This window comes from Notamacropus eugenii, chromosome 3 (assembly GCF_028372415.1).
Source record: "Notamacropus eugenii isolate mMacEug1 chromosome 3, mMacEug1.pri_v2, whole genome shotgun sequence".
NCBI lineage: Eukaryota > Metazoa > Chordata > Mammalia > Diprotodontia > Macropodidae > Notamacropus > Notamacropus eugenii.
The window spans coordinates 121,986,635-122,005,674 of NC_092874.1; the positions used below are offsets into that span (position 1 = coordinate 121,986,635).

General features: G+C 46.7%; 1 protein-coding gene across 1 annotated transcript in view; it reads right to left on the reverse strand.

The window, feature by feature from the left end:
- Positions 1–1,572: 1,572 nt before the first annotated feature.
- The window catches only part of SND1 (staphylococcal nuclease and tudor domain containing 1), a 498,025-nt gene continuing 480,557 nt past the window's right edge, over positions 1,573–19,040 (reverse strand). Inside the window, exons 18-24 of the mRNA XM_072652826.1 lie at positions 14,695–14,836; positions 7,219–7,342; positions 6,195–6,264; positions 4,581–4,694; positions 3,880–4,083; positions 2,331–2,375; positions 1,573–2,224 (exon numbers count right to left, since the gene is read on the reverse strand). Of these exons, the coding sequence (XP_072508927.1) occupies positions 2,159–2,224; positions 2,331–2,375; positions 3,880–4,083; positions 4,581–4,694; positions 6,195–6,264; positions 7,219–7,342; positions 14,695–14,836 (765 nt within the window). The 3' untranslated portion in view covers positions 1,573–2,158. The remainder of the gene's footprint in view (positions 2,225–2,330; positions 2,376–3,879; positions 4,084–4,580; positions 4,695–6,194; positions 6,265–7,218; positions 7,343–14,694; positions 14,837–19,040) is intronic.

Consider the following 19,040-nt stretch of genomic DNA (forward strand, 5'->3'; position numbering starts at 1 on the left):
ATCTCCTTCAGCCAGCTCCCATGAGATGGCCCTTTTCTTTGCTAAGGCAAACCCCTCCACACACCCAAGTGATCCCATTCTATCTTGTCTACTCCAGCCAAATGCTCCTCAGTCATCCCCTTTCTTATCTTCCATCTCTCCTTGTCTACTGGCTGCTTCTCTCCTGCCTATATCGATATGTCTGTATTTTCCTCATCTTCAAAACCCCTCACTTGATCCATCCATCCCCACTAGCTATTGTCCCCTACCTCTCTTTCCTTTTGTGGCTAAACTTGAGGCCACCTACAATAGCGCCTCCACTTTTTTCCCCTCCAATTCTCTTAACCCTCTACTCCAAAGTTACAAATTATCTCTTAATTGCTAAATCTAATGGCCTCTAATTGATTCTCATTCTTCATGACCTCTCTGCAGCCTTTGACGTTGTCCTTTCCTTTCCCAAAGCCAATTTAAAGATTGTTTTCCTTCTTCCCAGTGGAAAAACCATTCAAAAACAACTTGCACTACATTTACTCATATGTATTTGCTGTTGCCTCAAAAAAAAAAAAAGCCAAAAAAAATCCCACGCCAAAAGGTACCCAACACAGCTAGCAGTCCTTTCCTCAGCTCTCGACACTGTAGATCTCCCTCTTGCCCCAGATTAGGAGCGATCCTTGCACTTTTAGGCCATTTCTCCTCCAAAGCTACTCTACTAGCTGTGGGTACAGATAAGGCAGAGGGACCACAATGGCCAGTAGGGCATTATCTACTGATGGCTACTCCCAGTGGTGCTCTCAATTCCTTCTTGCCAACATACCTCATTTCCCTTCTTGGCTCTGGGTGGCAGGGAGTTATCCTGGACAAATGACAGATCTGACTAAAGAGGGAACAGCCTGCCCCTCCCCCATCCCCAGATCTAACCTAACCTCCTATCTCAGGCCTTTTAGGTTCGGCATGTGTTCCACATGTAACTCTGGGTAGATATAACTGTACTGCCTTTTGCTGTTGGTGAGTTGTTTCAGTTGTGTCTGATTCTTTGTGACTCCATTTGGATTTTTTTTGGCTAAGATACTAGACTGGTTTGTCATTTCCTTCTCCAGCTCAGGGTTAAATGACTTGCCAGGGTCACACAGCTAGTAAAGGTCTGAGGCTGACTTTGAGGGTAGGTCTTCCTGAATCCAGGCTGGGCACTGTATCCACTGGGCTACCTGGCTGCTTCTACGGCTTGTTTTATCACCTGTTTAATCAAAACTGTGGGTATGATCTGTTTTTCTTTGCTTTGAACTCTCTTATCCTATAATATTTGGATAATGATGAACTAGAGGAGCCCCAGAAGTCCCAAATGGGGTAACTCAGCTTAATGCCCACTGGGAAAATAAAAGGGGCAGCCATTATGGAAAGGAGAAAGAAGTAGATCCTTGGGGAAATGTCCAGACCAATTCTGTTCACTGAAATCTGGCTTCAGTCTGTGGTGGAGTTGGGACATGGCTTCATGTCATGGGTGACTGATACCTTCAACAGGAGTCTGAATGAATACTTTAACCCCAAAGACTGAATCAACACTTTCAAAGGACTGAAGTAATGACCACCAGGAGCTGCGGACAGCACTGGACTACTTTATTGGGTCTTGCAAGCTTTAAATACAGAATAAAGGTTGGCATCTAGGGCAGGGAGCATGGGTAGATGCTGCTGGCATTTAAGAATGGACAGATCAGAGAAGTAACATAATCAACTATCAGTCAGAGAACTAGGAGGCACAGAGGAAAGGAGAGCCATATGGGTCAGGGTAGGGTGCCATGCGGCAGCTACTCTTAGTCAATGGCTTTCCCTTGCCTCCCCTATGCATAAAGTCTTTTGCGTTTATTCCTGTTCGTAGGCAAGTTGATTTGAAGACGATTAAAAAACACAAATCAGGTCAGGAGAAACCTGGGATGGCAGTACCCATCACCCCAGATGGCAATGCCCCCAGCTCCGGGAAAGCTTTCCAGCTCCCCATCCCCCCTGCCTTGGAATTCTGCCTCATGAGACAGTCCCATACACTGAAGCAAAGCTGGACCCATCCATCCCCTTTTCCCCGCTTTCCTCCCCCTTTCCCAGTCCTGGGCTCTCCAGTTGGCACCTTCCTCCCAGGTAGGGAAAGGGTTTTAGTGTAAGCGGTGCTGATGGGGGCAAGAGACACTTTCTAGCGGCTGTAGCCAAACTCATCTGCATCATCTGCTCGAAAGTCCCCATAACGCCAGAGATTCAGCTGTAACAAGACAGGGAAACACAACCATTAGTTCAGTATGTTCTTCCCTAAGCATTATGACCCACCTTCCTCCCACCCCACAAAGGTCCCTGGGGCAGGAACTCACCCTGGCGCTCTTGGCTGACTCCTGTGCATTCAAATACTCTGTGATCTGTAAGTTAAAAGCAGGGAGAAGGCTGTCAAGGGAATTGTGGACCATAAGAACTCGCCTAAGGCTCTCCTAATTTTGTGAGTGGCACCCTTTGCCCCCATCATTTTCATCAGGGTTAGGAACATCAAGCAAATGGAGAAGATTCAGGGAAGACATGACAGCTGTCCAAGTATTTTAAGGGATGTCACATGGAAGAAGGATTAAATTTGTTGCCTTGGCTCCAGAATGGCAGAACCAGAAATGATGGGGTGAAGTGGTAAAGAGGTAAATTTAGGCTGGGCTCAATGTCAGGAAATGACTTCCCCTTAGTGAGAGCTGTGCAGAGCAGGAGCTCTCTTCCTCGGAGGTTTTCCAATAGAGGTTGGACAATCATTTGTTGGGTAGGACACAGTGGGATTTCCTTTTGTGTATGGGTTGGACTAGAGAGCCACTGACGTCCTTTCCAACTCTCAAATTCTGGTTCTATGACTTGGGAGATCCCAAAAGCCAGAGTGGGCGTGGACAGCTATATTGCCCAAAGACTGGGAAAATTCACTTCTCCTTCATACGATGGACCTTTAAAACAGGAACATGTCTTAGGCAAATCCACTCAGCCCTTGAAAAAGGGGCTTTCCAAAGGGGGGGCAGTGAAGCAGGGAATGGGAGCAGCCAGGCCTTTCCCCAAAGTGGGAAGAAAGGCAGCAACTGAGAAGGCTCTATTTTATAAACAGTGGTGTCTTGTTGCAAATGAAATATTGACTCTCACAATCAACACCATCGACTTGTGAGCGAGTCACAAATAAATTAGGAAAGACTGGGTCATCAGTAGGAAAACAGAGAAGAAGAAAGGAGGGACTGCAAGAAGGGAAATGGAGGAAGGGGGATGGGGCAGGAAAGGCCCCAAAGAAGAATTATTCTCAAAACCAATATGCCCAGTGACAAGCTTTCTGTCTCATAATGGCAGGGCCTTACCCTGCCGAGACAAGAGAGCACACTGGCTTGGCCTGTTAGCTGAGAGGCCAGACTCAGTTCTTTACAAAAGGAACCTTCCCTAGTAAGGTGACGGTTTGTAGACAGAGATAATCTTGGAGTATGAATGGGCTACAAGAGGTTCAGGGTGACAATTTTCATTTTAGTGGTAAAGAGGATATCCCAGAGTGGATCTAGGAAGGGGGGCACCTGTCTGAACTGCATCATAGGAATTGTGGTACCTTATTTCTTCATAAACATGAAGAAGAAAGGGGCAAACCCATCTCTGGCCAAAGCATTCTGCCCCTTCCTTAAAGTCATCATCCAGGGAAAATGTAAGGGTTAATTTCCCATTTCAGTTTGCATCTAAATTGTTAGTCAAACTCCCACACCACAGTCATTTAATCTGGAAAGGAATTAACTAACCCGCCCCTCCCTCCCCCCACTTCTCACTTCTTTTCTGTGGCTACCACACTCTCCGCCACCACCACTCCCGGGGAAGGTAAGGCAAGTAGGGCCTGCATGAGCAGGTGATTTCCCTTCCCTAATAACATACCACTTTCTGGAACTGTTTCTCCTTGCGAACCTCCACCATGACCAGCCCCTCTTTAACTAAGCCCAGTCCTACATCCCCCTTGGAATCTGCAAACTGAAGGGTAACGTGGGGGCAGCCAGGGCTCAGGTGTTCCACGTTGAGTAGGCACTGAGTGTTCTGGATGTCCCGAACCACACTGTCCACAGCATCTGTGCGGGCATCCTCCTGGGGAGCAGAGAAGAGTCAGGGCATTACTAAGTGTGGCAACAGCCCACATCAATGCCCACCAAGCACAGGTCAGTCACTTCCATACCCACTTGTCCTCATGCAGTCACTGCTTCCCACCTTGAGTGACAATGCCCACTTCTGTGTATGTGTGAGCTTGCACATGTTGTTGTTGTGTTCGTCCTTTGTTGCCAAAGAAGACCATGACATCAAAGAAATGATGACATGACTTGTACTTGACTTTGTTTTGAGTGAGGGAGGGCTGTGCAAGGCCACCAGCCTCACTTCTCCTCCAGAGCCATCTGAATCCAGTGACCAGATATTCATCAGGATGACTGGAGATGACCCAGGATGCACTGGGAGACCTTGGCCTTTTTAAGCTAGGCCTTTCGATGTGGGCACACCTGTGTGCATGTGCAGGCTACTCCTGGAACCAGGCAGTGATATATCCCTCCAACCATTTAACGGAGCACATTAAATAAAGGGCCTGGACTCACATCTTGTGGCACCTGAATGAAGGCAAAGGCATACTCTGTGGCTTGCGCGGGTAGCACTCGGGTGCTGAAGGCGGGTGGCAATGTACCCAAACGGGTGGATGGCAGGATTTCTCTCTGTGGGGAAAGCACCAGGAAAAATCAAGCCTTCAGACTACATAACCTTCCTACCCTGGAAGCTTCTCAGCACCCTAGGGCTGGCTTCCTTTCTGCTAGAGGACCTCTTTTTGACTAGTCTTTTGGCTTTAGTGAAAACCTGTGAATTCTAACAGTGTCTGCCTCTCAGCACTTTGGCTGCACTCATAGCCTTTCCCAAGCATTGAACCCTGCAGGGAGGGCAGCATCCACCCCAGATGGAAGCCAACACTTTTCACCCCTGGGCTTGGCGCCGGGGACACCCAGTGGTGCCTATTAAAATAATCATAGTGATAAGGGGCGCTAATTGCTGTTTCCACTTCCTTTCAAAGGCCTATCCTCTGGGAGACTAGTCCCTGACTCTTCTGCCAGGCAGAGATAGAGGAAGTTTCAGCTGTTGTCTGAGAAGAACAGAGGGGAACATCTGGGTGTCCCTGGAGACCTGCCTCCTCTGCTTTGGCTCTACTGGAGATCAAATGAAGCCTGGGCTCATGTGCCCCTCCTTTCAGAACTTCGTGTTGTTCTCTGCACTCCATTACTAGCCTAACCCCCGAGTGGGAGACAGGAAGCAGTGTGGGGTCAATGTCATAGCCCCAGCTGGAAATCCCTTGTATCTCCTGCCACTGTTTCGATAACATCCACATTATAACCCCCTTAAACCTGCCATGCAACCAAGGCCATCATGTTTGGAAACCTGACCGCAGAAGTAAAAGTTGCTCCTTTTTCTTGCTTGTGGTCAAGGAAATGAGGCAAGGGTGGATTGGAAGATGCAGGGATGTGGAGCAGTTTGCATCCCAAATTTTAGGAATGAGAGCTGAAGCTTGGGATTATGTGAGGAACGTTGAAGACATACAAACTCCCATTGATTTGCTGGGAGTCTCTTGGAATCTTTTTTTATGGCTCCTGGTCTGAGATATTTTTCTTTCAGGGTACAGGTTACACTGTATCCTGAGAACATATCTACCACCACCACCACCTCAGTCTCTCTCAGGAGCAGCCCAGCCACACACAAATACACTTGAGCTCCCATCTTCCATAGCTGGGAGGAGAAAGGACCTCAGGTTCAATTCCTCAGCAGTATTATATGAAGCAACAAGCTACTATAAGGTATAAGCCCAGGTGAGTCTATGGCTCTGGACAGAATACAATTCTCCTATCCCAGGGATTATTCATCAGGGATTTCTGAACTTGTTTTAAAGTATTTTTACAACTGTATGTAACTGGTTTCTTTTGTATAACTTGATAGATTTCATTTTATGCATTTAAAAACATGATTCTGAGGATGGGCTTCACCAGATTGCCAAGGAGTCTATAACCTAAAAAAAAGGTTAAGAACCCTAGTCCTCCCCCACTTCTCAAAAGTGTGGCCCTGACTACCAAGAGCATTGCAGGGGTGCTCATTTCTCCCCCTTCCCTATAAACCCAGTGAGTTTGAGAGTCAGTATCATTTAGCAGTCTTTATAAGTACCTTACAATACTCACATTGCCATAGTCGATGTAGAAGACATGAACCTTGGCTGGAGACTCCACCTTTTCTACCCGGGCTCGGTACCTGCAAAGGTATCATGTCACAGATGAAAAAGCAGTCACAGTAGTTGGGGGAAGGGAAACAGGGAGCCCTGGGTACTTCAGAAACTACAAGATGCAGGGGATGGACTGCCAGGCCCACCCTCCAGACTGCCTTTTTAAGAGGACAGTAGAAAGCTTTGGTTGTCCCCACTCCCTCATGCTCAGGAAAGTGTTCTCCCTCCCATAGGATCTGAGTAACCAGGGAAGGAGAAGGGAGGGAGAATGGAATGCACAGAGCAGATGAATGTGTCCTCAGGGCATAAAGCACCAAGACTAATGACTAGATGGATGTCTGCTGTTTAAACCCAGTGCACTAAACAGGAGCTGTAATTAGTCGGCAGATCTGTCTGGGCGGCTACAGCAGGGAACACGTCCAAGCCACTTTCTCTCCCTGGGAAGGCCATGGGCCCTGCCCTCTGCAGCCAGCCTTAGCTGACCCTTTTCCAACTTCAGGGTGCTGGTCTCTCCCCACTCTCAGACAACCTGGGGGTTGTCTCAAGGCTGAGTGTACTCCTTGCCCCTCCCCTCATGTGACAGCACCGCCTGTTTCTGCTGTGTGAGTGTGGAACATGCCAGTTGGTTCAGTCTCATCAGGTCTTCCACAGGCTAGTTCCCCAGGGGAGCTGGGAGAATGCCACTTGCTTCTGCATTCAGGGAGCTGGCCAAGCTGCAGGGTGCTCTCCTATCCAAACCTGCCAATAGACTGCCCCCAAAGCTGGCCCCAGGCTAGGCTGGCAGGGGGAAATCACCAGCGATGGACTATAAACTGATCAGCCAAGAGAGCTGCCAGGAGAGGAGCAGAATGATGTCATCATGCCACCTTGGAAAAGCTGCAAACTGAAGAGGGGTATCTTGGACCCATGTGTGTGGGTGGCTCCAGTGTGTCTCCCAGGTCACCTCCCCTGCCCTCACCCTGCTCTGCCCCGGGTGGGCTTACCATTCTCCATCCACAAACTTGGCAATGCAGAATTCTCCTCGCCGAGGGGCATAGGATCCCTCTACGGGTGGGTGGCTGGCGATGTCATTTCTCATGCCTTCCATCAACTTTTCTAGCTGTGTACCTGTATGTGGGGGGGTGGGGAGGAAAGCACAAACCTTTTCCACTCCTGAACCATCATCATATATGAATATATTTGCCCCCTCCCTACTTCTGAATGTGTTCTCAACATTCCTAAGATGGAGAGGGGTGAAGAGGTGATCTGTGTCTTGGATATCAAAGGTCAGACTGTGTCAGAGCGGACCCAATGCTGCTTAGGATTTTAAGTCAGAGACTCAGGTCCAAGTTCCAGCTCTGCCTTTACCTGAGTGACTTTCAGTAAATCACATGCCCTCTCTGGGCCTCGGTTTCCTCATCTACAAAATTTGGGGCTTTGACTCAATGTTCTCTGAAGTTCCCTCAAGCTCTAAGTCTATGATTCTAGGACTAGATCAGCTGAACGAGCAGGGAAGGAGGATGCCTGAAGATCTTGTACCTCACGCAACTGACACATACTCTTCCAACTGCCCAAGGTTCTAAAAGTGAGATTTTTCTAAGGAAAAGTGGGTCTGATTAAAACCACTGATTGAAGTTAGCCTTCTCTGGATATATCAACTCATTTTTTTTGTCCACTCTTTTCTCTTAAAGCTCCAGCATCTCTATTCCAGGATTACACCTGGTCTAGGTCATATTGATGGCTGTCTATTTCCAGGTAAAGAAACAAATGTGGCTACCCATTACACCATCCTACAATCTACATGGTAAGATGAAGAAGACAGGGGACCAGAAAATCCCCACCAAAGGAATGACCAAGCAACAGGGATTTGATCTTAAAAGCACAGTCAGGCCCAGGGAAAAGGTGATAAAACCTTGGTTTAGCAAGCCCAGATCCTCATTTATTCAACTGGGCATGATCTAGTTATTGAACTCAATGTCCCTTGGCTCTTGAACATTTCTAACCACTCTGGGTCCATATGAATGCCAAGGCTGCTGTCAGGTTGGTTTCTTCCTTTCCCCTGTTCCAGACTCTACTGTGCTAGGACCTTGGACACAGAGCTAATCTCTAGGCTCATCTTTAACCCTTAGCTGCCTCATCTGTAACACATTTCTTCCCCTTGCTGTGAAGCTTGAATTCCTCTTAATTCTGGAGTAAGGAGCTACTGTCCTTGCTGGGTTTTCCTTTCTCTGACTCCTCTCTGCCTTGGGGGATTGGTCCATGTGGGCATACCCAGGGCTTTCTCCTCAGCATGGCTGTCTAATACTGCCTACCTGCCACTTTCCTATGAAGCCTGACCTGATTCAAGAACAGATCTGCTGGCTTCTTCTTTTCCCCCTTTCATCTTCTTTCTTTCAGGGCATTCTGCCCAGATCCTAACTCTCCTTTGGCAGATCACTTTCTCCCATTACCTTCGAGTCACTTCAGGAGGATAGCTTTCCTCTCGGTGAGATCAGAGGATTAGACTATCAGTGTGATTGTGAGTGAGTGTGTGTGTGTGTGTGTGTGTGTGTGGGGGGGAGAGAGAGAGAGAGAGAGAGAGAGAGTGTGTGTGTGTGTGCGCGCTGGGTCTGCATCTGAAGGCAGCTAATTCTTTGCCTCATCCATCAGTGAACACTTTACAATCCCCAATCCTCCTTACGGAAACGAATCACTCATGACCAGAGCTGAATTTACCTGAAGACAACTTAGGGACCGACCCAGGAAAACCACCCTCTTCTCTACCCCATGTCTCATGTACATGGATTTTTGCTGTCTGAAATGCTAAAATCAGAGCTTTTTTTTCCCCAGCTCTATCAATCAATTATAATTTAACACAATCAATTTATCAGTTACTCTCTTAAAAGTTTAACAGGTGGTGGTGGATGGGTGAGAGAAAGAACAGGACCATTCAAGTCACCCTAAGGAGCAGAAGTTGTCTTGGGGAAGGTGGGAAATGGGAGATAAAGTTTCACAGTGTTCCCTCTTCTCAATTTACTTATACTCTTCAGTTATTCTGGAAATCCACTCTGAGGTTTTCCTCATTATTTCTCTCCTGTGTCTGTCACCCTTCTGCACTCTGCATATCTTTCTTTATTAGCCATAGAGTTCCTGTCCTGATAAAGCCACTTCAGATTGTGCTACAAGATGGAGTGACTAAGGCCTCAGTCCCACAGCTCCAGGCTCATGGGGGATAAGATGCAAGGTGATATTCTCCAAAGCACTTCTGTCTGGCACAGGCTCTGAGATCTGAGAGGTTAGGTGCTACAGTAGATAAAGCACTTGACCCTGGAGCTGAGAATATATTAAGAAGGTAATAACAACTATTAACATTTCTATAACACCTCGTTTTTCCTCACGGCAACCCTAGGAGGAGGTGCTTTTATTATTCTCATGTTTCAGATGAAGAGACTGAGGCCAACAGAGGTTAAGTGACTTGCTTAGGGTCACACAGCTAGCAAGTGTCTAAGGCTGGATGAGAACTCAGGTCTTCCTGACTTCAGGTCCAGTGTTCTATCCACTGGGCCATTAAGCTGCTCAAGGTAAGCTCATGTAAAGAAAGACAGAAACCATAAGGGAAAGCATGGTAGACGGCAAGACAGAGAACCAAGGAACAGAAGCAGAAGTAGCATTCTCATTAGAATGAACTACATATCACCTGGAAAGAAAGAACAAACAGATGTGATTTATTTAGCTAATAGATCACAAGCTCGAACACAGAAGAATGATGCAGCAGTGCTGGGAGACTTCAGTTATGTGGATATCTATGAGGACTCACATTACCTGAAGTAGAGCAGCTAAAAATCTATTGAATTGCCTTAATGATAATTTTATTCTTCAAAAGGTAGAGAACTGCTCACCTGGATCTGATTCTTACCACTGAGAAGAAAACAGCTGTCGGGATGGAAATGATAGGAACTTTGGGGGAAGTGACCATCTCCTTTTACAATGTGTGCCCAAGAAAAAGACACATTCTGACACCTACCCGAGATTTTTGGAGAGCAGATTTCAAAGGATAAAGATAGGGAGGATCTCATGGATAAAAATTCTACAGGGGAAGTCTAAGGAAGATATAAAACTTGCAAGAACATAATTCTAAAATCCGAAAGAGAAACCATTCTGATCATGAGGACAAGAAAGAGATCAACAGAGACCGATGTGGAGGCACAACTCATCAGCATTCATTCATTAAATGCCTACTGTATTCTAGACACTGCGCCAAATTCTGGGGAAATGAAGGAGGGCAAAAACAGTAATTTCCCTTCAGGAGATTACATTCGAGAGGGAGAGTCACCATGTAAAAAAGTACGTACATGCAAGATACATACAGAGTAGGTGGGATGTAATCTTTGGTGGGGGAAAGTAGGCTTTGACTTCTGGGGCAGACCTGGACAGGCTTCCTGCAGAAGTATCCTGAAGGAAGCTATGCCTTCTAGGAAGTACAGGTGAAAAAGTAAAGTATTCCAGGCATGAGGGACAGCTAGTACAAGGGCATGGAGATAGGAGATGTGGCATTCTGTTTGAGGAGCTACTGCAGTAGTACATTAATGGACTGATTATGAATAGACTTGTACAGAAGATGGAAGCAAGGGCAGGTAATGGAGCATGAGTACAAAAGTACAGCCCAGTCCTGTACGAGTAGTGTTCAGAGTGCAGAGGCTCAGAACAATCTGAGGCCGGGCAGGAAAGGAAAGAAAAAAGGATTTGTTCATCGTTTTAAAAAAAGCCATACTGGGGCAGCTAGGTGATGCAGTGAGTAGAGCACCTCCCCTGGAGTCAGGAGGACCTGAGTTCAAATGTGGTCTCAGACACTTGACACTTACTAGCTGTGTGACCTTGGGCAAGTCACATAACCCCAACTGCCTTGCCTTCCCCTCCTCCCCCCCCCAAAAAAAAGCCACACTACAGAAAAGATGTTCAAATAAGGGACAGGGCTGTTGGCTGGGGTAGAAGTGATGATGATAATCAACAACAGAGAGAAAGCAAAGAGACTTGACTTTCTTTTTGCTCATTTTTTCTGTCAAGGAGAATGGTCTTTGGACTGAAAGGGACTAAAATGGTAGCAGAGCACTGGCTCTGCAGTCAGAGGACCTGAGTTCAAAATCCACCTATAAATAGGAAGATAGTAACCAGGTGTCATTGATGAGTTCAAGTTACCAGGTACTATGTCCTAGGGAATGGAATGAATGAACAGATACAACTGCTAAGCTACTGTCACTGATCTCTGAAAGATTGTGGAGAAGGGGAGAAGTAATAGAGTACTGAAGAAGGGCAAATATTAACCTGATCTTCAGAAAAGGGAGGAAAATGAAGTCTGCCAATGAGCTTGACTTTGATTCCTGGTAAAATTCTGGAACATATTACTAAAGGAATAGTTGGTGAGCAGCCAGAAAAGAAAGAGGTGAGCTCGAAAAGTCAGCATGTATTCTCCAAGTTTAGTCTGGTCATGCCAGACAATTTCCTTTTTTGAATGGGCAACTAGGTAGATAAACAAAGGGAACACTACAAAGAAAGTACACCTAGATCTAGCAAAGCATTCAACAGTTGCTCAAGCTAATCTTATGGTAGAAAGATACAGTCCAGTAGACAGTAGTCAGGTGGCCAGACCCAGAGCAATCATGATTTGAATAAAGAAAAGATAACATACTTATCAAATTCACAGATGGTACAAAGCCAGAATAGTCAGGATTCAAAACAATCTTGACAAGGAACATTGGGTCAAATCTAAGATGAAGAAATTCAATAAGCATAAATATAGTCTTATAATTAGATGAAAAAAAATCAGATTTTTAAGTACAAAATGAGAAGTAGTGTTTATAGAGAAGTTCATCTGAAAAAGATATGGGGATTTTAGTGGATGACGTTCAATGAGTCAACAATGTGATGTGGCCTCCAAAAAGTGAATGCAATAATTACTGGGCCAAATGAAGAGTGGTTCAGTATCCAAGCCCAGGGAGGCCATCCTCCTGTGGTACTTCAGGCCCCAGCAGGAATATTATGCTTTCTTAGTGGGAGGCACACCATTTTGGAAGGGAACTGCCATGGAGTGTACTCGGAGGAGAGAAGCCAGAGTGGTGAGGAATCTCAAGGTCACACTTCATGAGAGCTGGCTGAAGAAACCAGGGATGTTTAACTTAGAGATGAAAAGATTTGAGGACAGAGGGACAACCATGAGAGGGGCAAAGACTTCCTAATAATCGAAGCTACCCCAAAGCAGGAAGGGCTGCCTCAAAAACGATGAGTTCCCCTTTCCTGAGTTCTTCAAGTAAAGGCTGAATGCTATCAGGAGTGTGGTGAGACACCTGCGGTTCAACTGTGGGCAGACCCCTTTACATCACTAAGTCTCAGTCTCCTCATCTGTAAACTAAGGATAATCATACTTGTAGTATCTGTCTTTGTGGACTGCTGTGAAGATTAAATAAGTGAACACACACACACACACAGCCTTGTAAAGTATTACAAAAATGCCAGCTCCTATCATTCATCTTTCAATCTCTCTTTTAACAGTTCTTCCAACTCTTGGCACAACTAAAGATCCTCAAGTGCTATATAATGTGAATCCAAGCTACAGTTATTGTCAAAATGAGAAACTACAGAAAGCAGCCTTCACTGTTGGTGCCCTCTTTGTTTTGGACAGCTCCTTCTATAGAAGTAAATACCCAATGGCCTGGAACTGTTCATGAGTAGTGGAACTAGACACCTGTCTTGCCCCCACTCCAAAAGTGGCCCCTGCTCTGCCTTGTGCCCTGGGCAGAGTCTCATTAAAACAGCTCCTTTTCTGTGAGGTAATGAGTCAGCTTGCCTGACAACTCCTGCAACCTTAGGCCTTGTGTCTAGGTTTGGTTCTCATTGTCTATCTAGAACTTTGTCCATCACATATAAATCCTCATTCCCATTCAACTCAAACCACTGAGTTGTCTATGATCATGTTACAGAAAAAGTAATATAATCTTTTCAACTGCAGCATATTAGACTTTTTTTGCTGCTTTTGAAGGCAGAGAAGTATGATGGCATCGTGGACAGAGCCCTGGATTTGGAGGCAGGAAACCTGGGTTCAAATTCTGTCCCCATTTATTAGTTGAATAATTGCAGGCCAATCATTTAAACCCTCAGAGTGCTGCGGATAACAGTCCTTTCATTACTGCCCTCACAGGGCTGCTGTGAGGAAAGCCTTTTGTAAACCTCAAAGCTGCATATACATAGGAATTCTTTAGTTCTTGATTTCCTGGCTGAGCTCCAGGGTCTGGGATGGCTTTCCTTGAGGTGGTGTCACTGCCTCCTTGGACAGCACCACTCCCAGCTCCCCAGGCTCTCCCAGGAGCTTGGTTGTCCCAGTGCCAAAAGCTGCTCATTCTCCTCCTTTCCTGCTCCAATAGCTGCTCTCATTTTTCTCTTCTCCTTTTCTCTCCTCCCAGACACGGTGAGCCTAAGTCCAGTAAAGTACAGGTTTTCTGTCAAAACAGCATTGCTCCAAAGGCAGCTGCTTGAGGGGAGGAGGTAAGGCCATCAGCAGTCTGGAGCTGGGGCCCACTGTGGAAGGAAACAGCCGAGAAGACTGGGTAGTGCCACCCGTCAGCCTGGCCAGTCTACTGGTGGCCTCTGTGGCCACTGCTCCACCTCCTCAGCTCCGATCTCACCTGGGGGATGGTGCAAGAGCCTCCTCTTTTTCACTCATCAATCTGTTTCTCCAGGCAGGGTAGAGATGAAAGGGAAAAGGTCAGGGAAGAAAGATATAAAAGAGGCCGAAAAAAAGTGAGACCAGGGAGGCTTAGCACAGCCTCTAAAGGTCACCTCTCTCATGCCTCTCAGCCCTCCAGGAGCATGAGTTTCCACAGGGAGAGGAGGCCAGGAAATGAGGAACCACAAGGGGGTGTTAAGAGAGGATAGGGTCTTTCAGAGAGCTAGCAATGCCCCTGGGATGACTACCCCACGGCTCTGTTTGTCACCATGGTAACCAGCTACTCACTCCACTCAGGGCTCTGTTAACCTCTAAAAGAAAAACACCCAGTACAGGCAAACCAAGGATCTTCCCTTTTTGGCTGTCTTCCCCGGGCTGCTGTGGACCTCAGAAAATGGAATCAGGAGGTGGGAGGAAGAAGGGGAGTGCTTACGTTTGAGTGACGACTCTTGGATACAGAGGCAATCTGTTCTCTCCTTAGCCTAACCAAGGTGTCTTAGAAGAAAGCAGAAGCCCTTTATTTCTAAGTTTCACTTGTAGGTTCAGAAAGGATGCTTCTACGCTCCATACTAACAGACTAAAAGAGAGATGCCTAGGGAGTCTGATGAGGAATAGGGTCCTGAAAGGTGTTCAGTGGAGTGGGGCAGTGGAAAGGTAGCAATTCGGCTCTCCATCCTTTCAGTGAAATATGTTAGAAAGGGGGATTATACCTTTCTCCCACTGGACAGAAGGAGAAATGGAGGCTTCTCAGGGATGGGGAAAAAGGCAGGCCCAGCACACTCACCCGTCTCCACGTCCTGGACATAGAAGTGCAGGTCATCAGTGATCTCTGTCACAAACACAGGCTTGTAGCTGGCTGAACGCTCTTTTTCTTCTAGCACTGGGGATACCTCTTCCATGGGCTGCTCCTCATAATGAGCCCACACCTGGGGGCAGAAAAGGGAAGAGGAAGTGTGGGCAGTGAGACAGAGAGGCGACTTCAGGACTATAGGATGGATGCTCAGAAGGCACCATGATGAGAAAAAGTAGTAGATAGCCAGATGTTTTCTTATGTCTTCTAGGCACCTTATCTTGTCTGCTTGGTTACTCCTCCTTCCCTCCCTGTCTGCCCAAAGCTACTGCTTCCTCTTAGAGAGGTAGAGCTCATCCAACAAAGTTTCTAAGTGGTTGTTTGTACTTCATTCTACTGTACTTTCTAGATGACCTCGGTTTGAGAACTGCTGGGATTATTTAAGGCAGCTTGGGGAAGTGGAAAAGGCTGAATTCATAGAAGACTCTTGATTTACATCCTGTTGTCCAGTTATTTCAGTCGTGTGTGACTCTTTATGACCCCAGTTAGGGTTTTTTTGGGCAGATATATTGGAGTAGTTTGCCATTCTCTTCTCCAGATTATTTTATAGATGAGGAAACCGAGGTGAACAGGACTAAGTGACTTGCCCAGAGTCACACAGACAGCAAGTGTCTGAGGACTGATTTGAATTCAGGTCTTCCTTACTCAAGGACTGGCACCCTATGCACCATGGTGCCACCTTGCTCTGTCAATTATTATTGGGATGACTTTGAACAATTCACTTAACCTCTCTGGGCCTCAATTTTCACATTTGTAAAATAAGGCATTGAACTAAATGATCTCCTTGGTCCATTCTCAAGTAAGAGAGTCCTCTCTGTCAACTGGTTTGTAAAAGTAACTGAGGAGAATGGACACTAGGCACTGAGTCTGACTGGGGGCAGAGGAAGCCCAGGCTTCCCAGGGGATGGGACTTCTCTGAATTCTATTAGTGAGGAGACTAAGGTGGGTAAGACACTTTCAGTCCATCTCCCAAGGCCCTCAGCACCACCTAGGACAATGCTACCCATGGTAGTCCTAGGCAGGGGAGGGGGTCAAGGAACCCTCCTCTCAATAACCCTTGTTCATTTATTTCTAAAACAGTGAGCTCTAACCTTAGTCATTGGCTGGGCTGCTCTCTTTCTAACCTCTCCTAGCCTCCCTCCCTTCTCCTCCCACCCAGCTGTCAGGGCTGGGGTGGCTTAGACACTGATTCAATGTGATGGCATGTCAAGTCCAATCCTGCAGTTGGGAGATGATCCGAGTGGTGAGGCCTGTCAGACCTGGGAAAGGAGGTGACTTTCTAGTGGAGCAGTCAGAAGGGGGTGGGTCCTAGTAGAAGGTCTAAGACTACATGTTAGGACAGACAGACAACTACTCAAAAGTACCTGAGAGGCCTGGGTCCTCTCTATACCCCTCAATGGGGCATTGTGGGGATGGGGACAAGGGAAGGAACAGGGACTGCACCTGCTAGGAGATGAGAGGCAGAAACAAAGTGGAAATACTTTGATTTGGTAGTAAGGAGTCCTAGCTCTGTTGAAAAATGTCATTTAGAAATGAGTCATTTAAATGCTCTGGCTCTCTTTCCTCATCTGAAAAATGAAGTGGGAGGGGAGCAAGAGGTAAATCAGAAGATCTCTAGTGCCCCTTCCATCTTTAACATTTTTGTGTCTCTAAGACTTTGTGACAGTCAGAACCAGCTTCTTGCCCATGTTTGGACATGGAAGTAGAGTGCAGGTGAAGAGTGTGAAATGCCACCCTGGGTCAGAGAGGACATCCTTGCCCAGGATTTTGACAGTGGCACCAGGGCTGTGTTCTACCACATGCTTCGCATGAACAAAGAGGGCTTGCTGGGTCCAGGGGATGTTGACTAAAGCTGCAGGAGTGATTGTTGTGGTGCCACACCTTCTTCCAAGACATGGACATTTCCATCCTATGAAACAGAATTTTGCAAAGACTCCTCTCCTCATTTTCTAAGATAATAGTGTGTATGAGTAATAGACTGGGTGTTAGCACTGCCTATGATTATGTGGGGAGGGAAATAATAAGATGGGATAAAAAAGTACAACATTTTGAAGTACTGCTCTTTCTTCCTCTGTCTTGCCATCCAATTAATTACCTCCTCATGTATTAACTTCCAGCCTATTAACTCCTCTACCTATTTCCATTACCACCACACTATATTATACTCATCAGCCAAGAACCTTATACTCACAACACCTCCACACACGCTTACACTCCCATTAGCTCTGCCCATCAGATTGATTCACATAGACTCGGTCAATACAAAAGAAATAACTCCTTCCCCAAAATTGGGCTGACCAGCAAAAGAGAGTTGGGACAACTTCTCACACTACAGCTCTGTCCTATCTGCTAATGCCCCAATCAGCTTTGACTTTTCTTTCACCATCCTCACCAATGGAGAAGACAAAGAAAAGCAGAAGCCAACCCCATAATTGGGATGAGAGGCACCCAGACTTTGGGAACTTCTAGCTCTCTTCACTTATGTGTTTTGCCCTTGTTTGCTAAGGCTCAGGCTGTCTGCTGCTCTTTTGGGGCCTAACATTTGATCTACTGGAGAGCTTCCTCACTCGCTCTCCAGTCTGAATTTGCCCAGGTATACCTCCTTGGAGAGTCACTGCCAACAATACACCCATGTCTCTGGGGCACTCGGAGAATTTACTAACTTAGTATAATCTCTGCATCAAGTGGGCTACTTGTTGACTCAGTCAGATCATTAACGCTGGACTAAGTGAGTCAATGTTGCCACCCAACACCTCTGTGTAGTCCCTCTCACCGAATCTTTCTTTCTTCCCTTTGACTCACCTACTCCTCTGCTACCCCTACCCCCCATTAAGCCCCTAATACTCTTTCCTTCCTGTTACCTTACATAATCCCAGGGTCCTTCCTGGCCAACCTTCTCTAACAGCCCATTGGATCAATAAGTCATAATGTTCCTTTGATGATCCCAGGACAGAACCTCAGGCTGGGGGAGAGGCATAGGATCATCACTACCAGTCATTCTCTGGCCTCTCCTTTCTGATTTGGGAGGAAGAAGCACACCAGGACACAAGAAGGATGAGTCCAGAATGAATTGACTCTGAGGTGTAAGAGAACTTCTGGTTACAGAACTAGGCTCCATGCACAAAAGAGAAGAGAAGTTATCTTTGTTCATTTAGGCCACAGTAGGAGGCTGTGCTCTTGACATCTAGAACAAGAGGAGTCACAGACTGGGCAGGAAAGAAGTTTGCCATTACAAAGGGAGTAATCTTGGTATTCTTAGACAGTGGAGAGAAGGGATCAATCTTTCCTTGATCCCTCCTGTGATAGCTCAAGGGGATTCAGTAGCATTAAGGGGAATGCTACACCAAGAAGCCCACACTGGCCTAGGAATAGGGGAGGGGAAGTAGTTACAGTCATACATGTTAAGGAGAGAGTGAAACCAAAGGCTGTAGAAGTGGAGTACCAGGAGCCAGTAGGACAAAGGCTAATGGTGAGGAAGAGGAAATCCAAGGGTAAGGGAGGGTTGTGTGTATGCGTGCGTGCATGTGTGTTTCTTACTGGACACTTTTAGCAACAAATCAAATTGGTTTCCTCTTTCAGCAAGTGAATCTTTTACATTAAAAATGGACCAAAAGTAGGAAGAGTTAGCTTGCAGCTGATCCTTTCTCCCCATGCTAACTGAAGCTTTGCTCACTCTTTTCTCTAATGATATTGTGGAGAGACTGCTGAACTTGGAGTCAGAAAGACTTGGATTCCCAGCTTGCCTTTCCTGCTTACTATCTGTGTGACCCTGAGCAAGTCATGGAATTTCTTCAAGCCTCGGTCTTCTTTCCTGTAAAATGGGGGAGGATGTTAGATTTGATGACCTCTAAGGTTCCTTGTGGCTCTAGCTCTAGAATACTCCTGAGATAACAGGCCCATGCACTGGGAGGTTTGGAGGACCTCCGGGAAGGCGACCTGTGCTTCAGCTTGGCCCACTCTCTTGTTCCCCTGGGGTCCTCAAAGCCAACGGCCACAGGCAGGCTGGAGGGGGAAACTGGCTCAAGACCAGGCACGCCCCCTCCCTGGCACTGCTCCTGGAGAAGAGGGGGCTCTGTGATAGTGATTCACCCCCCTCCACTCTGGATTTTGTGCCATGAGAAGACAGACATTGACAAGACATCTGCTAACGCCATGTCCTCACTGCCAGCACACGCTCCCTCACCTCATCACTCCAGATCACCAAGAGGAAGTATGTCACTTACAATCCTCAAGGCTGACACTCCTCTGACTGCTGCTGAACAGGCCTCTGAAAGGATACA